The sequence below is a fragment of the Talpa occidentalis genome, unplaced genomic scaffold, assembly GCF_014898055.3.
Source record: "Talpa occidentalis isolate TD23 unplaced genomic scaffold, MPIMG_talOcc4v2.1 talOcc4.17, whole genome shotgun sequence".
NCBI classification, from domain to species: domain Eukaryota; kingdom Metazoa; phylum Chordata; class Mammalia; order Eulipotyphla; family Talpidae; genus Talpa; species Talpa occidentalis.
In genome coordinates this window covers 12,314,398-12,331,820 of record NW_023601754.1, presented here as the reverse complement: position 1 = coordinate 12,331,820, position 17,423 = coordinate 12,314,398, and the positions used below count along the sequence as shown (strand labels likewise).

The following is a 17,423-nucleotide window of genomic DNA, read 5'->3' as shown; positions in this document are numbered from 1 at the left end:
CACCCTCTCCCGATCTCTCTCCCTCTCACTCATCCCCTCTCTCCTCCTCTCTCTCTCCCGATCTCTCCTGCTCTCTCCAACTCTCTCCGTATCTCCCTTCCTATCTCTCCCCATCTCTCATCTCTCTCTCCCATTTCTCCTCCTATCCCTCTCCGTATCTCTCTCCCCATCTCTCCTGATCTCTCCCCATCTATCTCTCCCCCATCCCTCCCCTTACCTCTCTCATGACCTCTCCCTATCTCCTCCCTATCACTCGTCCTCTCTGTTCTATCACTCTCCCTATCTCACCTTCTCTCTCTCTCCTGATCTTTTCTTGTATCTCTCCCTCTCTCTCCTATCCCTCTCCCTATCTCTCCTGATCATTCCCTTGATCACTCCCTCTCTCACCTCATCTCTCTCCCCATCTCCCCTCTGTTCCTATCTCTAAGGTCTCTCTCCCTATCTCACCTTCTCATCCTTATTTCTATCCCATTTCTCCCTATCTCCGTATCTCACCTCCTCTCTCTCTCTCCCAATCTCTCTCCCATCCCTCCCTATCTCTCTCTCCTCCTAGCTCTCCCCTCATCTCTCCCCCATCTCTCTACCAATCTCTCCCCTGCTGTCTCTCGGCTGTATCTCTCCCTATCTCCTCTCTCTCCTCCGAGCCCTCCCCTTATCTCTCTGCGATCTCTTTCCCTATCTCTCCTCCTCTCTCTCCTCCTCTCTCGCCCTATCACTCTCCCTACCTTTCTCTCCATTTCTCTCTCCCTATCTCGTGTCTCTCTCCTGCCATTTCTCCTATCCCACCCCATAACTCTCTCCCTCCCCCATCTCACCTATCTTTCCCCCTCTCTCCTCCCTCTCTCTCTCCTGATCTGTCCCTTTCTCTCCCCATCTCTCTCCTCCTATCTCCCCCCTTAAAACCTCCTACCTCTCTCCCTTTCCCTCTCCCTATCTTGCTCCCATCACTCGTCCTCTCTCCTTATCTCTCTCCTGATCTCCTATCGCTCTCCCTCTCTCTCCCCCTATCTGGCTCCACATCACTCATTCTCTCACTCCTCCTATCTCACCTCTCTCTCCTCCTACCACTCCTCCCCTCTCTCCCATCTCACCCACTATCTCTTTCCTAGCTCTCCTCCTATTTTTCCTATCTCCCTCCCGATCTCTGATCTCTCCTCTCTCTCTGTGTCTCTCTCTCTCTCCCCTGATCTCCCTATCTCTCCTACTGTGTCTCTCCCGATTCTCCGTATCACCCCCCCATCTCTCCTCCCACCTCTCCTCCCATCTCTCTCCTGATCTCTCCTATCTCACCCATCTCTCTCCTAGGTCTCCTATATTTCTCTCTGCCTTATCTCCTAGCTCTCCTCCCCTAGCTCCATCCTCTGCCTTGCTCTCACCCCTTCGAGCCTGTCTCCTGTCTATCGCTAGTCCTCTCCTACCTCTTCTTTCCTCTTATTTCTTTCCCTATTTTTTTTCTCCCCTCACCGTCCCTCTCTTGTCTCACTGTATTTCCCTCTCCCTCTCTTCCTCTCATCTCCCTCATTTCTCCTGCTCCCGTCTCCCCCTCTCTCTGTGTAACTTTAACGTCTCTGTGTCCCTTAGTCTCCTGTGTCCATGCTTTCCCTTCTCTTTAGACCTCCTGTCTGCATCACTCACTGTTTCCTCTCTCTCCTCCTCTCTCTGCTCTCCTGTCTCCTCGTAGCTTTCACTGTCCTCTCCTCTCTCCACGCCGTGTCTCCTCTGTCTGTTCCTTCTCACGCCTATGTCTTTGCTCTCTTCTTTCTCTTTCCTGTTCCCTCACTCCTGTCTTTTTCTCCCTCCCCGCCTCCATATACTGTTTCCCCTCTGACCTGGAGGAGTTTGCTGCTACAGAGATTCCATGGATACTATCCTTCAAGGTATGTTTTCAATCAGTCCCTTTTGATGGTCATTCTCTGTCTCACTTTTTTTTTTTTTTTGGTTCCTGCCAAAAAAAACACAATATGCATTGATAAACAAGTCTTTTTCACTGACGCTCTTTTGGTTTTTGTTTTTTGGTTTTTTTTTTTTTACCTTAGTCATAGTTTCCCAGTTGTGAGAGACTCATCATCCTATACAGTCATAGTACATCAATGATCTTAAAGATTAACAAAGGAAAATAAGCCAGTTATGGTTGCCATTCATAATTTTAATGTATGATTACGGAAAGGCGGAAACTGAGGATTTGATAACACTTAAAACTGCATATCTTTATGTAAAAAAATTGTTTCGTAAGTTAATCTACAAACACTATATGGAGAGAATCACTAAAAAGTGTCAAAATGTTTGTGAATTTTTAAAGGAAAAGTTATAGCGCAAGTGATGTTTCAAAGAGTAATGCTTTGACTGGTGCTAGTGAAGCTCTAGAAAGCAAATGTGTCTCCTTTAAAAAAAAAACTGCAAAAAATTCATTTCTAAAGTAAGCTACAAACATGGATGTTTTAAAAAAGCAATTAGACATTTACTAACAGTTTCTGAAAATAAATTATTATTCCTTTAAGGTCTCTGAAAGGTAACAATTGGGAACTACATATGCATCCTACTTTTTGCAAGACAATTTATAAAATATTCAAAGAAACACACACAATATGCACAGTACTTTGGGAAAGGACACGCGTGGGTATACAAACAGCCCCTGACAAATGAGAACAGGACAGACGAATGCTCTTCATGCAGCCTGGCTTTGTCCTGCAGTACAGACTCGGGTATACAACCCCACCTGCCTCCTTTCACTCAAAACCCCCTCACAATTACTTCAAACTTGCACATTTACGTGAATGTCTCTAGAAAAATCTTCAGTAAGCCCAGGAACCAGTTAAAACTTCACCACTGTCTTCTATTTATTGAAAAGGCAGTTCACTAACAATGGCCATACCTACTTACATATACGCCAGCAAGCATTAGGGGAAAAATATATGCTCCATGCTACTTTAAAAATCTGTCACCTATTTCATTTGTAATACACAATTATAAATTTCATTTGCAAAGGTGCCAGAAAAACATGGTAACGTGTTTTATGAAAATCCTGTTTAATGTGTCCTAATCACCACAGAGAACAAAAGAACAAGCATTTCAAACTCCCAGTGACCGTGTTACATTCACACGTGCAAATCTAAAATATATAATCTGTCTTGTGGCATTTCATCACAGAACCACTCATTTCCTAGGGTACCACCTGTCCACACTCTATGCTACTGCCCAAAATATTTCATTCCTGAATACTTGAGATTTTAAAAAGCTGATTGTGAGAGCTCTGTGTGTCTGCTTACAATCAGATATATTCCGGTAAATATTCTTTACTCAGGTGTCCCATCTAACCTTTTGTATATCTCTAGAAGATTCGACTTTCATTACTTTTGAATTGACAGACCGTATCTCAGTATGAACCCCCAACTTCAGTACCTTCATGAGGTTTCTCCCCACTCGAAGGATTTCCACAGTACAACCTGGTTGCAGGCTCAGGGCTTGTCCACCATATGAACCCTTTGGTGGACACTGAGACGGGACTTCCTGCTAAAGGCCTTCCCACATTCAGAACACTCGTAGGGCTTCTCTCCCGTGTGGATTCGCAAATGTAACCTGAGAGTTGACCTCTGGCTGAATGTTTTACCGCATTCAGTGCATTCATAAGGTTTCTCTCCGGTATGAGTTCTCATGTGTATGATGAGTTGTGAGTTCTGGATAAAGGATTTTCCACATTCACTGCACTCATAGCGTTTCTCCCCTGTGTGAATTTTCTGATGTATAATGAGGTTTGATTTTTTGAAGAAGGTTTTCGCACATTCATTACACTCATAGGGTCGCTCTCCCGTGTGAATTCTCTGGTGTGTAGTAAGTTCAAACTTCTGCGCAAATGTCTTGCCACAGTCACTGCACCCATAGGGCTTCTTCTCCATGTGTGCTCTCTGGTGGACAATGAGGTTCGACTGGTGGGTAAAAGCTTTTCCACATTCAAGACATTCAAAGGGCTTCTCCCCAGTATGAATTCGCTGGTGTTTAATGAGGTTTGCCTTATGGGAGAAGGTTTTCTTACACACATTACATTCATAAGGTTTTTCTCCAGTGTGTATTCTCTTATGACTAATGAGGAGAGACTTGAAGGAGAAAGCCTTGTCACAGTAATTACAAATAAAAGGCTGCACCAAATTTCTAATTTTCTGATGTTTAAAAATGGCTTCTTTATGGCTGAAGGCTTTTCCACTCTTATTATATTCAGAGTATTCCACTCCAGTATGGATTTTTTCTTGCTTCAGATAAAGGAGTGCTTTTCCAAATCCATTACACTCGTCAGCTGGCTTTCTTAGATAGCTTCTATTATTATCAAGTAAGTCTGAATTATATTTCAAAGACTTTTCATATAAATCATATTTATAGGGTACTTGCCTTAAAGAAACAAAGTCTGTACTTAGGTTAAATGTTTGTTCAGAAAGAGTATCTCTTTCCTCAATTGGCATCTGGTTCTTGAAGATTATAAACTGCCTCGCAGGCTCATCTGGGTTTTTGTGGTCTCCCTCCATCTGGTCATCAGCCTTCCACACGTCTAGGGAAGAGCACATGAAATACTTTGTCAGCCCTAACACTGTAATGTTATGGAATGTGAAGTCTCCACGAACGTTCCAATGAAGGGTCTTTTAATAGTACAAGAATGGCTCCATCTAAGGTCCCCGATACAAAATTTTTCCCAGCTCATAACCTTTGAAAGGACAAAAAGCCTGTGGCCATAAATGAAGCGGAAACTGACAATGGACACAAGTAGTTAAGTTACAAAATGACCTTAAAAGTGAGTAAAATGAAATTAAAACAAATGGTACTGAACGAGGCATGAATATGGAAGAGATAGTACAGATGAGATAGTAGAGATGCACCGTGCCCTCAGGACACCGAACAGTGGACAGAGAGACCAAGAAAATCGGTTAGAAGATGATGTCATGGGAAAATACCTAAGTAGAATGGAGTTTAGCTATTAAAACATTGACTGGCATTTCACCTACATGCCTGCAGATCTTGTCCCATACTCTCCTCCTCTGCTAATCTATACCAACTTACTTTCTAGAGGCAACATTCCTCACAGCTTTGCAGACGCAAGACTGAAGAGCTCCAAATCTCTAAGCAACACTTTTGTAAATGATGGCACTATCTATAAACTCATTCTGTAGGAAATATGAAGTCAAGATCCTTACAACAAAATTACTACTTGCTGTTACTAATTTCAGTTGTTTTTTTCCTACTAAAATTGGAAAATTTTTGCTATCTTACCTGATTTTTTCCCATCTAATGTTTTAATTTCTTCCACAAACCAGTCTTCTGCATTTATTGAAGAGATTTTAAGGATTAAATAACCCAGCCATAACCTGGGACTTGAATAAATTTTACTCTCATTATATATTACTGGTTATTTCCGACTCTTGCAATCCTGCTGCCATTTGTATCCAGGACAAGAAAGTCACTCTTTTATATTCAAAAACATCTTCCTTGAGGCCATTATATCAATTCCCATGAGCAAAAACAGCAAAGTTATCATTCTAGCAAATTAGCTTTACAAATCAGAGTCCATGTGAAAGAGCAATTACACACAATACAAAGGTTTAAGATGTTGAAGGTTTAAGGGTACAAACATCTGCTACCCCAAAACCTGTTTTGCACAAAAGGTTTATTTCATGGGAGCGCTCTGGAGACTGGGGGGAAGTTACTTTTGATGTTTATATCTAAACTTCTCTTTATGGGTCTTTTCCAGAAGAACCTTCTCTCTTCAGTGAAAAAAGCAGAAGTATTTCATTTTCCTCCAATAAACACCCCGACTTCTCTCTTCCCCCCAACCTCCCTTGCCCTACCTAAGCTATTTAAGATAGCATCTAAAGCTGTGGAAGTGAATTACAGGGTGTCTCCCATGTATGAAGATATACATGTTATTAAACATCTCTGAGCTTTTATCAGTCTGATGTTTATTTGCAAGCCTAGAAAAATCCAGAGGTTTTGGGATGATTTCCTTTGCACCCTGATAATACCAGGCAAAAATTTATAAAAATACTAAGAAAAGTAAATCAGGGAGACATGTGATAGAGATTCAGGTCTCTGAAAACTATTTCAGAGGGAACCAATCATTCATAATTCCTATATTACTTACACTAGATTCCGATTCTGCTTATTTTCCTTAGAAAGTCCTGAACTGGCAATTTCTAACTGCTATCCACAATTCTTTTCATTTCTCTAACATGAAAAATTAGGTCAGGTTTGATAGTGCCGAAGAAGATACAAACAGATGTATCTTTTCTAACTGCTCAGATTTCAGGAATCCTGAAAACAAAGGTAGTACAGACTCTGAAGTTCTAATAAGCGAGACTTACCAATTGATAGTAAGTTACTATAATTCTCCAGCATCACATCCATATATAGGATCCTCTGAGAGGGGTCGAGTTGCTCCCATTCCTCCTGGGTGAAATCCACAGTCACATCCGTGATTGAAACCGATCCCTGTGAAATGACCAACATTTGATTATACAGAAACGATACATGAAAATTTGTTTCATCATGAAAATTTACACGATGCCAGCTGTACATCTTTGTTCACCAAGACTAATAAACATAAGAGGATGAACTTTCCAATGTAAGACAAGTAAAGGCCTCGCCATAAAGAGGATGTAATTGGATTTCACAAGATACAGACACAGGCGAAGAGATGACTAGTAAACCAAAAGATAGACTATAAAGTTTGATCCTAATATACCTGCAACTGGAGTCCTAGCAGAAAAGGGAAAATGCAACAGAAAGTGTTTGTAGAAATTATGGCTGAGAACTTTTCAAAACAGCTCATACTATATTTTCAAGAAACACCAGTAACACCACACATGATAAATATAAAGCAAACCAAAATTTGGCACATGATGATAAAACCACGAAAATTCCCAGAGTAAGAAACGCTTTGTCACATCAATATCACAACAACAAAAAAAAAAAGATAGCTGACTTTCGAACAGAAACAATAGAAGCCAGAAAATAGCATTCAAAGTGCTGAAAATACTAGGTTATAAGCTGGCAAACCTTTTCTCAAAGAGCCAAACAGGAAATATTTCATATATTGCAGACATGTAGTCTCTACCACAATTAATTCTGCCATTGTGCCACAAAAGGTGTAACAGGGAGTATATAAACAAGTGGGTATGGCTATATTCCAATAAAAGTTGATTTATAGACACTAAAATTTGAGTTTCATATAAATTTCACTTGACATAGTATCTTGATTTTTTTTCCCCAACCATATAAAAATGTAAGACCCATAGTAAAAAGTTTTTACAAAAACCATCAGGCCATTTGGCCTATGCATCATAGTTTAACCATCTGTGATCTAAAAAGACAAGGACTACTAAGTAATTATCATGTGATTGCTATTATTTTAAGTGATAGATATCACTACTACAAAAGGTACCAAGGATGTACTCCAAAAAAGGAAAAAAATAAAACAAGCAAAAATCAGTTGGATACAAAAAGGAAAATAAGTCAACAAAATATACTGCTGGGGCATCCCTAGTGGCACAAGGGGTTAAGATGCAACCTATGAAGCTGTCCACAGCCTCTGCAGCACGAGTTCGATCCCCAGCTGGCCAGGGAGCAACGAAATGGCACAGCAAACCTCTCCTATCTCGCCCACTGCCCGCCTCAGCAGTGTCCTTTAGTCAATCTTCCTGTTCTGTTCCCCACTCTGTCTCTGGTGAATCCTCTTGCCCCCACCCCCATAGCTCTGGCCTTCACTCTAGCTCTGGTATGCATAAATAAATAAATCTTTAAAAGAAAAGGGAGATTTACTAAAAAACATGCTGCTGAGAGAGCCTGAGATAGGAGGGGCATCTGCACGCCATGGCCTTTTTATATACAAAAAACATACAAAATAAAGAAAAGAATAGCACTTATAATTGCTACCAAAAAAAAAAAAAAGTTAAATCCCTGGAATTAACCTACAAAGGACTTAGACATGACAAAAGAAAATGGAAGGATATATCATACCCATGGATGGGAAGAATCAATCGAAATCAAAACCCTACCTAAAATGACATGCAAATTTAATGCAATTCCCATCAAAATACCAGCAATATTTTTCAAAGATACTAAATACAACAGACATGGAACCACAAAATGACCTCAAATTTCAAAAGCAACCCTGAGAAAAAAGGAGAGAAAAGGAGAAAAGAGGTATCACATTATCTGATTTCAAACTTTACTATAAAGCAGCAGTACTAAAAGCAATGTAGTGTTGACACAAAAGCAAATCCCGGGTCAATGGCACACAACTGAAAGCCCGGAAATAAACGCATGTAAGTATCAGCAACTTGTCTCTGATGAAACTGCTGTGACCACACACTGGGGAAAGGACACTCTACTTACTTAATGGCACTGAGAATGCTGAAAAGAATGAAGAATTACTTGCTACCACTATACACAAAAATAAACTCCAAACAGATTAAGATTAGATATAAACCTTTAATGGTAAAATATAGAGAAGAAAACACTGACAAGAGAGTCCATGACCTCAAGGGAACTGAAATCAAAAATAAGTATTTCGAATTTTCTCAAGTTAAAAGGCTTATAAAGCAAAAGAAAATAAAAGATTAAAAAAGACACCCTACTGAATAGGGGAAAGTAGTCACACAACACATAACTGATAAGGAATGAATATCCAAGATATGTGTGTGTGTATAAAACTCATACAATCCAACAATTTAAAAAATCCAATTAATAAAAGGACAACAGATATGAACAATTCACCAAAAAGAATTTCCAGAAGGCCAACAGATATGACAAAATGTGCATTACTGCTCTCAATAAGAAAGATGTAAGTTAAAACCACAATGAAATACCACCTCACGCTTGTGAGAATGGTACATTTTAAAAAAGACCTCAAAAGTGCTAGAGAAGAAGCAGAGAAAGAGAAACCCTATTACGCCGCTGGTGGGGATATAAAGTGGTGCAGCCATTATGGAAAGCAATCTTTATTTACCTTAAAAAAACTAACAATGGAAATATTGTAAAACCCACCAATCCCATTCTTGGGCAGCTATGCAAAGAATATGAAACCATCAACACAAAAAACCCCGTTCCATAATGTTCACAGCAGCATTATTTACCTAAAACATGAAAACTGTCTAAATATCCATCACTATGTGACTGGATTAAGGAGATGTGGTATATCGGTCTATGGACTATTAGCCATAAGAAAAGACTAAATGTAGCCATTTTCAACAAAATGATGGGAGTCTGAGAGAACTGTGTAGTAAAGCAGTCAGATCAAAACAAATATTGGACATTTATATAACAGACAATTCAATAATGTGAAATACTTTTAAAACCCAGTAGGCAAACTTAAAAACACAAATCCTAAAAATGAAAGGCAGAGGAAAGCTGCAATAGGCACAACAATAGTTAAAATATAATTCCCAAAATAAGGGCCTTCCTGGTGACACAGGGGCTAAAGTCTCAGCACTATCAAGCTATCGCCAGCCACTAAGGCATGAGTTCCATCTCCCGCCAGGGAGCTACCCATATGGTGCAGCAGACCTCTCCTGTCTCACCCACTGCTCCCCTCAGCAGTGTATTTCAGTCAGTCTGCCTGTTCTGCTCAACACTCTGACTCTGGTGAATCCTCTCACCCCCTCACCTCTGGCCTACACCCCAGTTCTTGTATGCATAAATAAAAATAAATCTTAGAAAAAATTTGTATCATTCTCAAAATATATACCACAACCCCAACATTCTTTTAATACATACAAAGTACTAAAAATGAGGACTGGAATACACCCATACAAAACTAGTAATATTGGCTACCTCTATGGTGAAGATAGTTAAGGTCCAGAGGATTTTAGCATTTAATGAGGCACCCTAAAATGCAGTGCAATAGCAAACTAGTGAGGACAGATTCATAAAAGATTTAAAGACAGAATTCTGATATGAACTGTGCAGTATAAAAAAAAAAGAAAAATTTCAATAAATATAATTTGGAACCAAGTAAGCCAAAAAGTTAAGCATTGACTACTGAGTGGCATAATAGGTTCACAGTTATAAGATTAAATTATACTGAAACTGCTGGCAATCAACTGTTTTACTATACAAAAATGCCAATTTCACATAGTTCAACCTTCCTTACATTTAATTTGTATTTCTGTGTACTTGCAAACTTCACCAAGTCAAAAAAAAAAAAAGCTAAGAAAAAAAACAGTAGGCAAAAAGGAAAAAAAAATCTGAAAAATTTACAACACAGGGTACAAAGAGAAAAGCTTACAAGATTCAGGAGAGAACAGAGAGAACACCTAAGTACAGAGGCTTCTGGACTTCATGGCTACAGCACTTCAAAGCACTACAAAAACTCAAAGAAGAAAACAACAATTTGGCAGCATTGGAGAATCATTGCGGGGTTATAGTTATTGAAAGAAGGGCATACATGAGGTGAGCAGTCCCATATTCACACTGATGATGAAAGCTGAAAGAAAATATACCAATTTTGAATTCTATAGCCAACAAAAATGTCCCTAAAATGTCCCCAAAATGTCCCTATATCCCTAAAATATCCCATATTTTTTAAACTATGGCACAGAGAAATAGAAACAAATGACAACGTTGCCACAGGGAATAAACAAAAATTTGCATTTGGGTCTGCAAAGCAAATGGGATTTGGGGGCAGGATACCAGAGATTAGAAAATGACAGAAAAGAGCCTGCAAAACTTTGCATATAAATTTACTTCAGATCTTTGGCTGGCTCCTGATAGGTAAGTAGAGAGGCCTTCAGAACTAGCAGAGAATAGCAATAGGCAAGAGATTCTAACAAAACTTGGAGGGTACTCGGGGCTGTGAAGATGTTACAATTTGGTCCCAGCAAGAGCTGAGGCCATGGTGAACAGTTGAGCCGCCAAGAAACCCTCCATTAGAAGCAGGGACCAATGCCCTAGAAGAACTATGATTAAATAAATAGACCAGGAGAACCCCTGGTGGCACAAGGGGTTAAGCATCAGCACTATGATGCTATAGGCAACTATTGCAGCATGAGTTTGACCCCCAGCCAGGGAGGTGACCCACATGGTGCAGCAGACCTCTCCTGTCTCACCCGCTGCTCCCCTCAGCAGTGTATTTCAGCCAAGCCACTTGTTTCGCTCCCACTCTGTCCCTGGTGAATTTTCTCACCCCCCCCCGCCTACCTCCTGCCTGTCCCCAGCTCTTATACCCATAAATAAATAAATAAATATAAATAAATAAATAAACCAGCCTAAAATCCTAAAAACAAGCCCTAGCAGGTTCCAAGTGATCTGCCAATAATTTAAGTATTTGGAAGAACAAAGGGAGCTATCAATACATATCTTGCAACATATCCAGCAAACTAATTTACTAGACATACAAAAGGGAGGGGGGCAAAAAAATGGGGGAAAAAACTGAGTCAGTGAAAAGCAGATGGATATAACAATATATTAAAGTTGGCAAAGATGCAAATAAGTAAAAACAGAGAAAAGGATAGACAATGTGGATTAAAACATGGGACTATTTCAACAAAGAACTGGAATCTACAAAAAGTAAACAGTCTAGAAGTACAAAATGTAGTAAATGAAATTTAAAACTCACTGTATGGACTTAATAGCAGACTGGACACAGTAGAAGACAAGAATTATGACCTGTAAGACAGAAGCACATACTGCAGCACAGAGACCAAAAAAGGAAAAACAAAATATAAAAAAGATGTTAAGTCTGCTTACAAGGTCTATTACACTACTGCTTAAGATGTTGAAAGAAACAAAAAAGTACAGTATGTAGTCCTGAAACAAGGAGAAAAGAGAAGGAGACAGAAACAATATTTGAGAAAAAACTGCTAAAAATTTTCCAAACTTGATAAAAACACACTGTATACCTAGAGATAGCATGAGCAAACTGCTCAATGCCAGAGAAATAGACAACAGCTTAAAAATAGCCAGAAGTAAAAGATACTGTTCTCTTCAGAAAATGAAGACCTATTTCTTAAGAGAAATCACAGAAGCAAGACAGAAGTGGAATGTCATCTTTAAAATACTAAATGTAAAAACGCTATACCCACTAAAAATTCTATACCCACTGAAAATATTTTTCAAAATGAAGTCAAAATAAAGAAACATACTGGTAAAACCTGCAAGAATTCACCATACACACACACACACACTCACACTCACACACTCATACCCACACAGAGTTTTTGGATTGTACCAAGGTGGTATATAATATTCAAAGTGATCAGTAAACTATATAAACTAACCCCTACACAGATAGCACAGATAAAAAAAAAAAATAGCAAGTCAACTGTATCTATAACTAGGTTAAATAAAAGTAAAATGATAAATCAGTTAAAACACAGACAATGTCAGGCTGGATAAAAACCATTATGCAATTATATGCAACCTAGAGGAAATACGATATAAACATACACAAATAGGCTGAAAAAGAATGGAAAAAGATACACCATAAAAACGCTCACCATAAAAAGTAGGTATGGCTATATTTGTATCAGACAAGGAGTATAAACAGAGATGACTGCTTATCCCCAAATACTGTAAGGGTAAATCTATCAGGAAGAACAGAGGAATCACAAATGTGCATTCAATCAATAAATGAATGTACAAAATAACACAGCTTCAAATTACATAAGCAAAACCAGGCAGAACTAAAGGAACAAATTCACATTCATACCTAACTATCAATCAAATATCGTAACAGAACGAAGACATTTCCAGAAATATAAAAGTCTACAAAAATGTATCTCTCATGGACCCTTTCTCAAGAAGCTACTGAAAAATGTAGTCCAATAAAACAACAGTACCCAAAAGGATAAAGACATGACAAGAGACTAGCAAAAGATCAACTCAAGATATGAAAAAAAACCTTGAGGAGGACCTTGAAGAAGACTGCAGCCTGGCAGTGATTCTCTACTGACATCAAATTGCTTGTCAGTAGAGACTCACACCCTGTGTCTCAAAAGCAAGCATCAACAAGATGCCTACTGTCACGGCACCACCTTTCTACCCTGAGGAACAAACAACACAGTGAGGCTGGCCCAGATCCTTATCTGTACTTGGCTGGTGTGGAATATATGCTGATGACATCTACCTCTGCCCTCCGCACCAGGCTGTCTTGGATCAAATGAGAAAACTCAACTCACAGAAATGTTCTGCTCTCATCTACTCCTGAGAGTTGGCAATTGACCACTGAGCTAAGAAGCAGAAAATACAGAGCAGCCCACTTGCTCTAATTATATTCTTGGTAAAGTTTCAATACTTGATCCACACATTGACCCTGCCAAATGGTACAACTATCCTGAGCCCTGTTTTCCTGTGTTCTTTATGACCTTGCCAATGATTTCTTCAAATGAAGTTCTTGTAAATTCTCAGAAAAGCTGAAAACATATTGTGATCAAAAAACTCTATTCAGTCCCTGCTCTCCTACGAACTCTTTTCCAGTAATGGAAAAATTTCTAGAGACATATTTGTGCTTACTTCCCATTAAGTCCAAATCAGTTTATACTACCATCAGCAACGAATGAGTGGTTGTATTCTCCTTAATACTGGCTAAGGTAACTTGAAAAGACAATGACAGGGCTTCCCTGGTGGTGCAAGGGGTTAAGCACCCCACTATGAAGCAATCCACAGCCTCTGCAGCATGAGTTCGATGCCCGGCCAGCCAGAGAGAAACCCACATGGAGAAGCAGACCTCTCCTGTCTCGCCTGCTGCTCCCCTCAGCAGTGTATTTCAGTCAGTCTGCCTGTTCTGTTCCCCACTCTGTCTCTGGTGAATCCTCTCGCCCCCCGCATCTCTGGCCTGTACCCCAGCTCCTGTATGCATAAATAAATCTTTTTTTAAAAATTATACAAAACAAAGCAACATTAATTCCAATCACAGTTTTTCAAAACTGAACTTTACATTAAGGACACACAAGTGGTAAAATCTTTAAGAAAAGCAAGAGAATGATATCAAAAAAATGTCAAGATAATGGCTACTACTAAAAAAGATTCAATCAGAGAATGTATCATAAAGAACAGACATTGTTGTATTACTTTACCTGGGTGCATAAATAGGCACTCATTTTGTTATTCTATAATGTATACACATTTGAAAGACAAACTGTTACACCATAAAGAGCATTATAATACTTTACATACTATTCTGTATATTACACAATAAAAAAAAATCAGGAAAAAAATGAGAAAAATATTCTGTGATATAGAAAAATTTCAAAGAAATGATGTTATTAAGTGATTAAACACACATAATCAGAAAAAAAGACAAATCACAGAACTAAAGACTACCTTTTCCACAGATGGATAAGGAAATCTTTGCAAAACACATACCTGATAATACTATGGTATCCAAAATATATAAAGAACTTGCTTAAAAATTCAGCAAAAGAACCACAAACATACTTAAGAAGTGGGTCAAAGACCTTAATAGACATCTCACCAAAGAAGACATACAGGTGGCAAATAAATAATGAGAAGATGCTCCCCATTCTGTCTCTGGTGAATCCTCTCACCTCCACCCCCAACTCAGGCCTACACCCCAGTTTTTTTTTTAATTTTTTATTTAGAGGCATGTTTTATTTATTTGTTTGTTTGTTTGTTTGTTTTGTTTATACAAGCACTGGGTACAGTCAGAAGCGCGGGAGGGTGAGAAATTCACCAGAGCCAGAGCGGGGAGCAGAGCAGGCAGAAGGACCGAAGTACACTGCTGAGGGGAGCAGCGGGCGGCAGGAGAGGTCTGCGCGCCATGTGGGACCCTCCTCCAGTGGCCAGGGAGCAGCAGGGGATCGAATCCGCGCTGCAGAGGCCTCGGGCAGCTTCGCAACCCAGCGCTCAACCACTGCGCCACCAGGGAGGCCCTACACCCCAGTTCTTGTGTGCATAAATAAATCTTTTTAAAAAAAATGAAGAGGTTCAACATCATGTTATTAGGTTAAGGAATTTTAAGTAACAATGTGATTCTACTACGTAACTATTAGGATGGCCAAAACCTACAACACCAAGAGCACTAAATGCTGACAAAGAAGCAGAACAATAAAATCTCTCATTCATTGCTGGGGAGGGAAGGGGCAAGATACAAAACTGTAGAATACATCAACTTTAAAATATAACTTGACAGTTTCTAAAAAACTAAATATTCACCCAAAAGAGATAAAAACTACGTCCACACAAAAAACCTACACATAGAGATTTATAGCTGTTTTATTCCTAACTACCAAAACTTGCAAACAAACAAGATGCCCTTCAGTAGGTGACTGTATAAAAGAGCAGTAGTACAGCCACATAACAGATCATTATTTAGGACTAAAAACAAATGTGCTACCAACCCATGAAAAGATATGGAAGAGCCTTAAATGCATATCACTAAGTGAAAGAAACGAATCTGAAAAACCAATCTGCATGATTTCATTTATAGAATATTCTGGAAATGGCACAAGTATGGAAAAAGTAAAAAGGGCAGTGGTTACCAGCTCAGGAAGAGGAGGGGAGGAAGGGATTAATTGGTCAAATACCAGAGATTTTAAGGTAAGGCATTCTGTAATAGTGGATATATGTCATCTAAAATCTTTCAAAACCCATAGAATGTATAATACTAAGAGCAGAATTTAAACTGTGGACTTTAAAGTCAGCAATTGTAGCAAGTATACCAAACTAATAGAAAGTGTTACTAAGGGAAACTGTGAGGTCTATGTAGGGAGAGTGATGGGTATCAGAACTGTCTTTCCACTAAATTTTAATAAATCCAAAACTGCCCTAAAATATGCTATAAATCAAAAAACAAAACACATATAAACAAGACAGCACAATAAGCCATTTATAATAGCCTACATTTCTCTTTTTATAAATATGTATAAATAAAATCTGGTTGATTACTAATGAAAGTAATCACAACTGTGGGGACTAAGGAAAGAATTTAACTACCACGTACTTAATGAGTTCTATGGCATAATACTAATCTGGTTGGAAAATTAAAATACACATAATAATACCCTACACTTGCACTGAAAAATGCTATATGAAATGACCACAAATATATCCCTTTTAATTTGTGCTGTAGCTGGAAATGCTATTCAAAATAAAATTTATTCATGAGAGGAGAAAACCAAGGAAATGATATTCATAATCAAGGCAAGACACTTAATTAACCTGGTTTAGTATTTGGTTGCTGGTATTGATCAGTCATGTGTTTTCCTTGGGTTTTACTCAACATACTTTTGTTATTTCATTTTCTGGATGTTTATAAACTTCCTCAAACGCACTGAAAGCAAAATTGGGAATAAACAAACAACTCACCTGGGATTTGTTCATTTTCTGCGTTTTTGGGTAAAGGCAGAGAACTATGAAGGCAGAACTGGAATAGAGGAAAAAGGAAGGTATTGTTATTAAAGATTAGACCTACCTGAGAACTTCTAGAATGATTGTTTAGTAATTCCTAAATATCTGAGGTATTCCCTTTGTCTTTTCAGAAGCAGAAAAGGATCTTGCTCACCTACAATGAAACATTATGCGACACCCAAAAAAGGAAGAGTAACACAAGCCAGTATCAAGAGACAATGAACTCTCACCTCATGAAATTATCAGGCAGAATTTAAAACAACTATGGTCACATATTAAAGACTTCAATATAAAAAATGAACACAAACGAACAGATAGAACTTTTAGAAAAGATGAAAACTACAAGGAAAAAATCAAATGAAAATGTTAAATAAGAAAAGCACAAGAAGAGGGCCTCCCTGATGGCGCAAGGGGTTAAATCTCAGCACTATGAAGCTATCAGCAGCCACTGCAACATGAACTCAATCCCCAGCCAGGGAGCTAACCCACAGGGTGCAGCAAAACTCTCCTGTCTCACCCACAGCTCCCCTCAGCAGTGTATTTCAGTCAATCCACCTGTTCTGCTCCCCACTGTCTCTAGTGAGTCTTCTTACCTCCCTGCACCTGTGGCCTACAACCCAGATCTTGTATGCATAACTAAAATAAATCTTTTAAAAAAGAAAAGAAAAGCACAAGAAGAAAGATGAAAATATACCTTCCACAGACTCATTAGTAGACTCAAAAGAGCTGAGGAAACTGTCAGTAAATCTGAAGATAGGTCCAAAGAAATAACCCAAACTGAAACATAAAAAGAAAAGGAAAAAACTTTAAAAGAAAGGACTGAATAGGGCTTCCCTGGTGGCACAGGAGTTAAGTCTCAGCGTTATCAAGGTATCACCAGCCACTGCAGCCTGAGTTTGATTCCTGGCCAGGGAGCTGACTCAGACGGTGCAGCAGACCTCTCCTGTCTCACTCGCTGCTCCCCATAGTAGTGTTTTTAGGTAGATCTGCCTGTTCTGCTCCCCACTCTGTCTCTCGTGAATCCTCTCACCCCCTGCATCTCTGGCCTAAACCCCCAGTTCCTGTATGCATAAATAAAT

General features: G+C 39.1%; 1 protein-coding gene across 3 annotated transcripts in view; it reads right to left on the bottom strand.

Annotated features, from left to right (window-relative positions):
* Positions 1-1,957: 1,957 nt before the first annotated feature.
* The window catches only part of ZFP1 (ZFP1 zinc finger protein), a 28,319-nt gene continuing 12,853 nt past the window's right edge, over positions 1,958-17,423 (bottom strand). For 2 of the 3 annotated variants that reach the window (XM_054696998.1, XM_037516151.2), the window contains exons 2-4: positions 16,303-16,360; positions 6,342-6,468; positions 1,958-4,537 (exon numbers count right to left, since the gene is read on the bottom strand). In XM_054696998.1, coding sequence (XP_054552973.1) covers positions 3,456-4,537; positions 6,342-6,468; positions 16,303-16,360 — 1,267 coding nt within the window. In that variant the 3' untranslated portion in view covers positions 1,958-3,455. Of the gene's footprint in view, positions 4,538-6,341; positions 6,469-16,302; positions 16,361-17,038; positions 17,332-17,423 lie in introns of those variants that run through there. The other variant, XM_037516152.2, reaches the window with a different exon arrangement.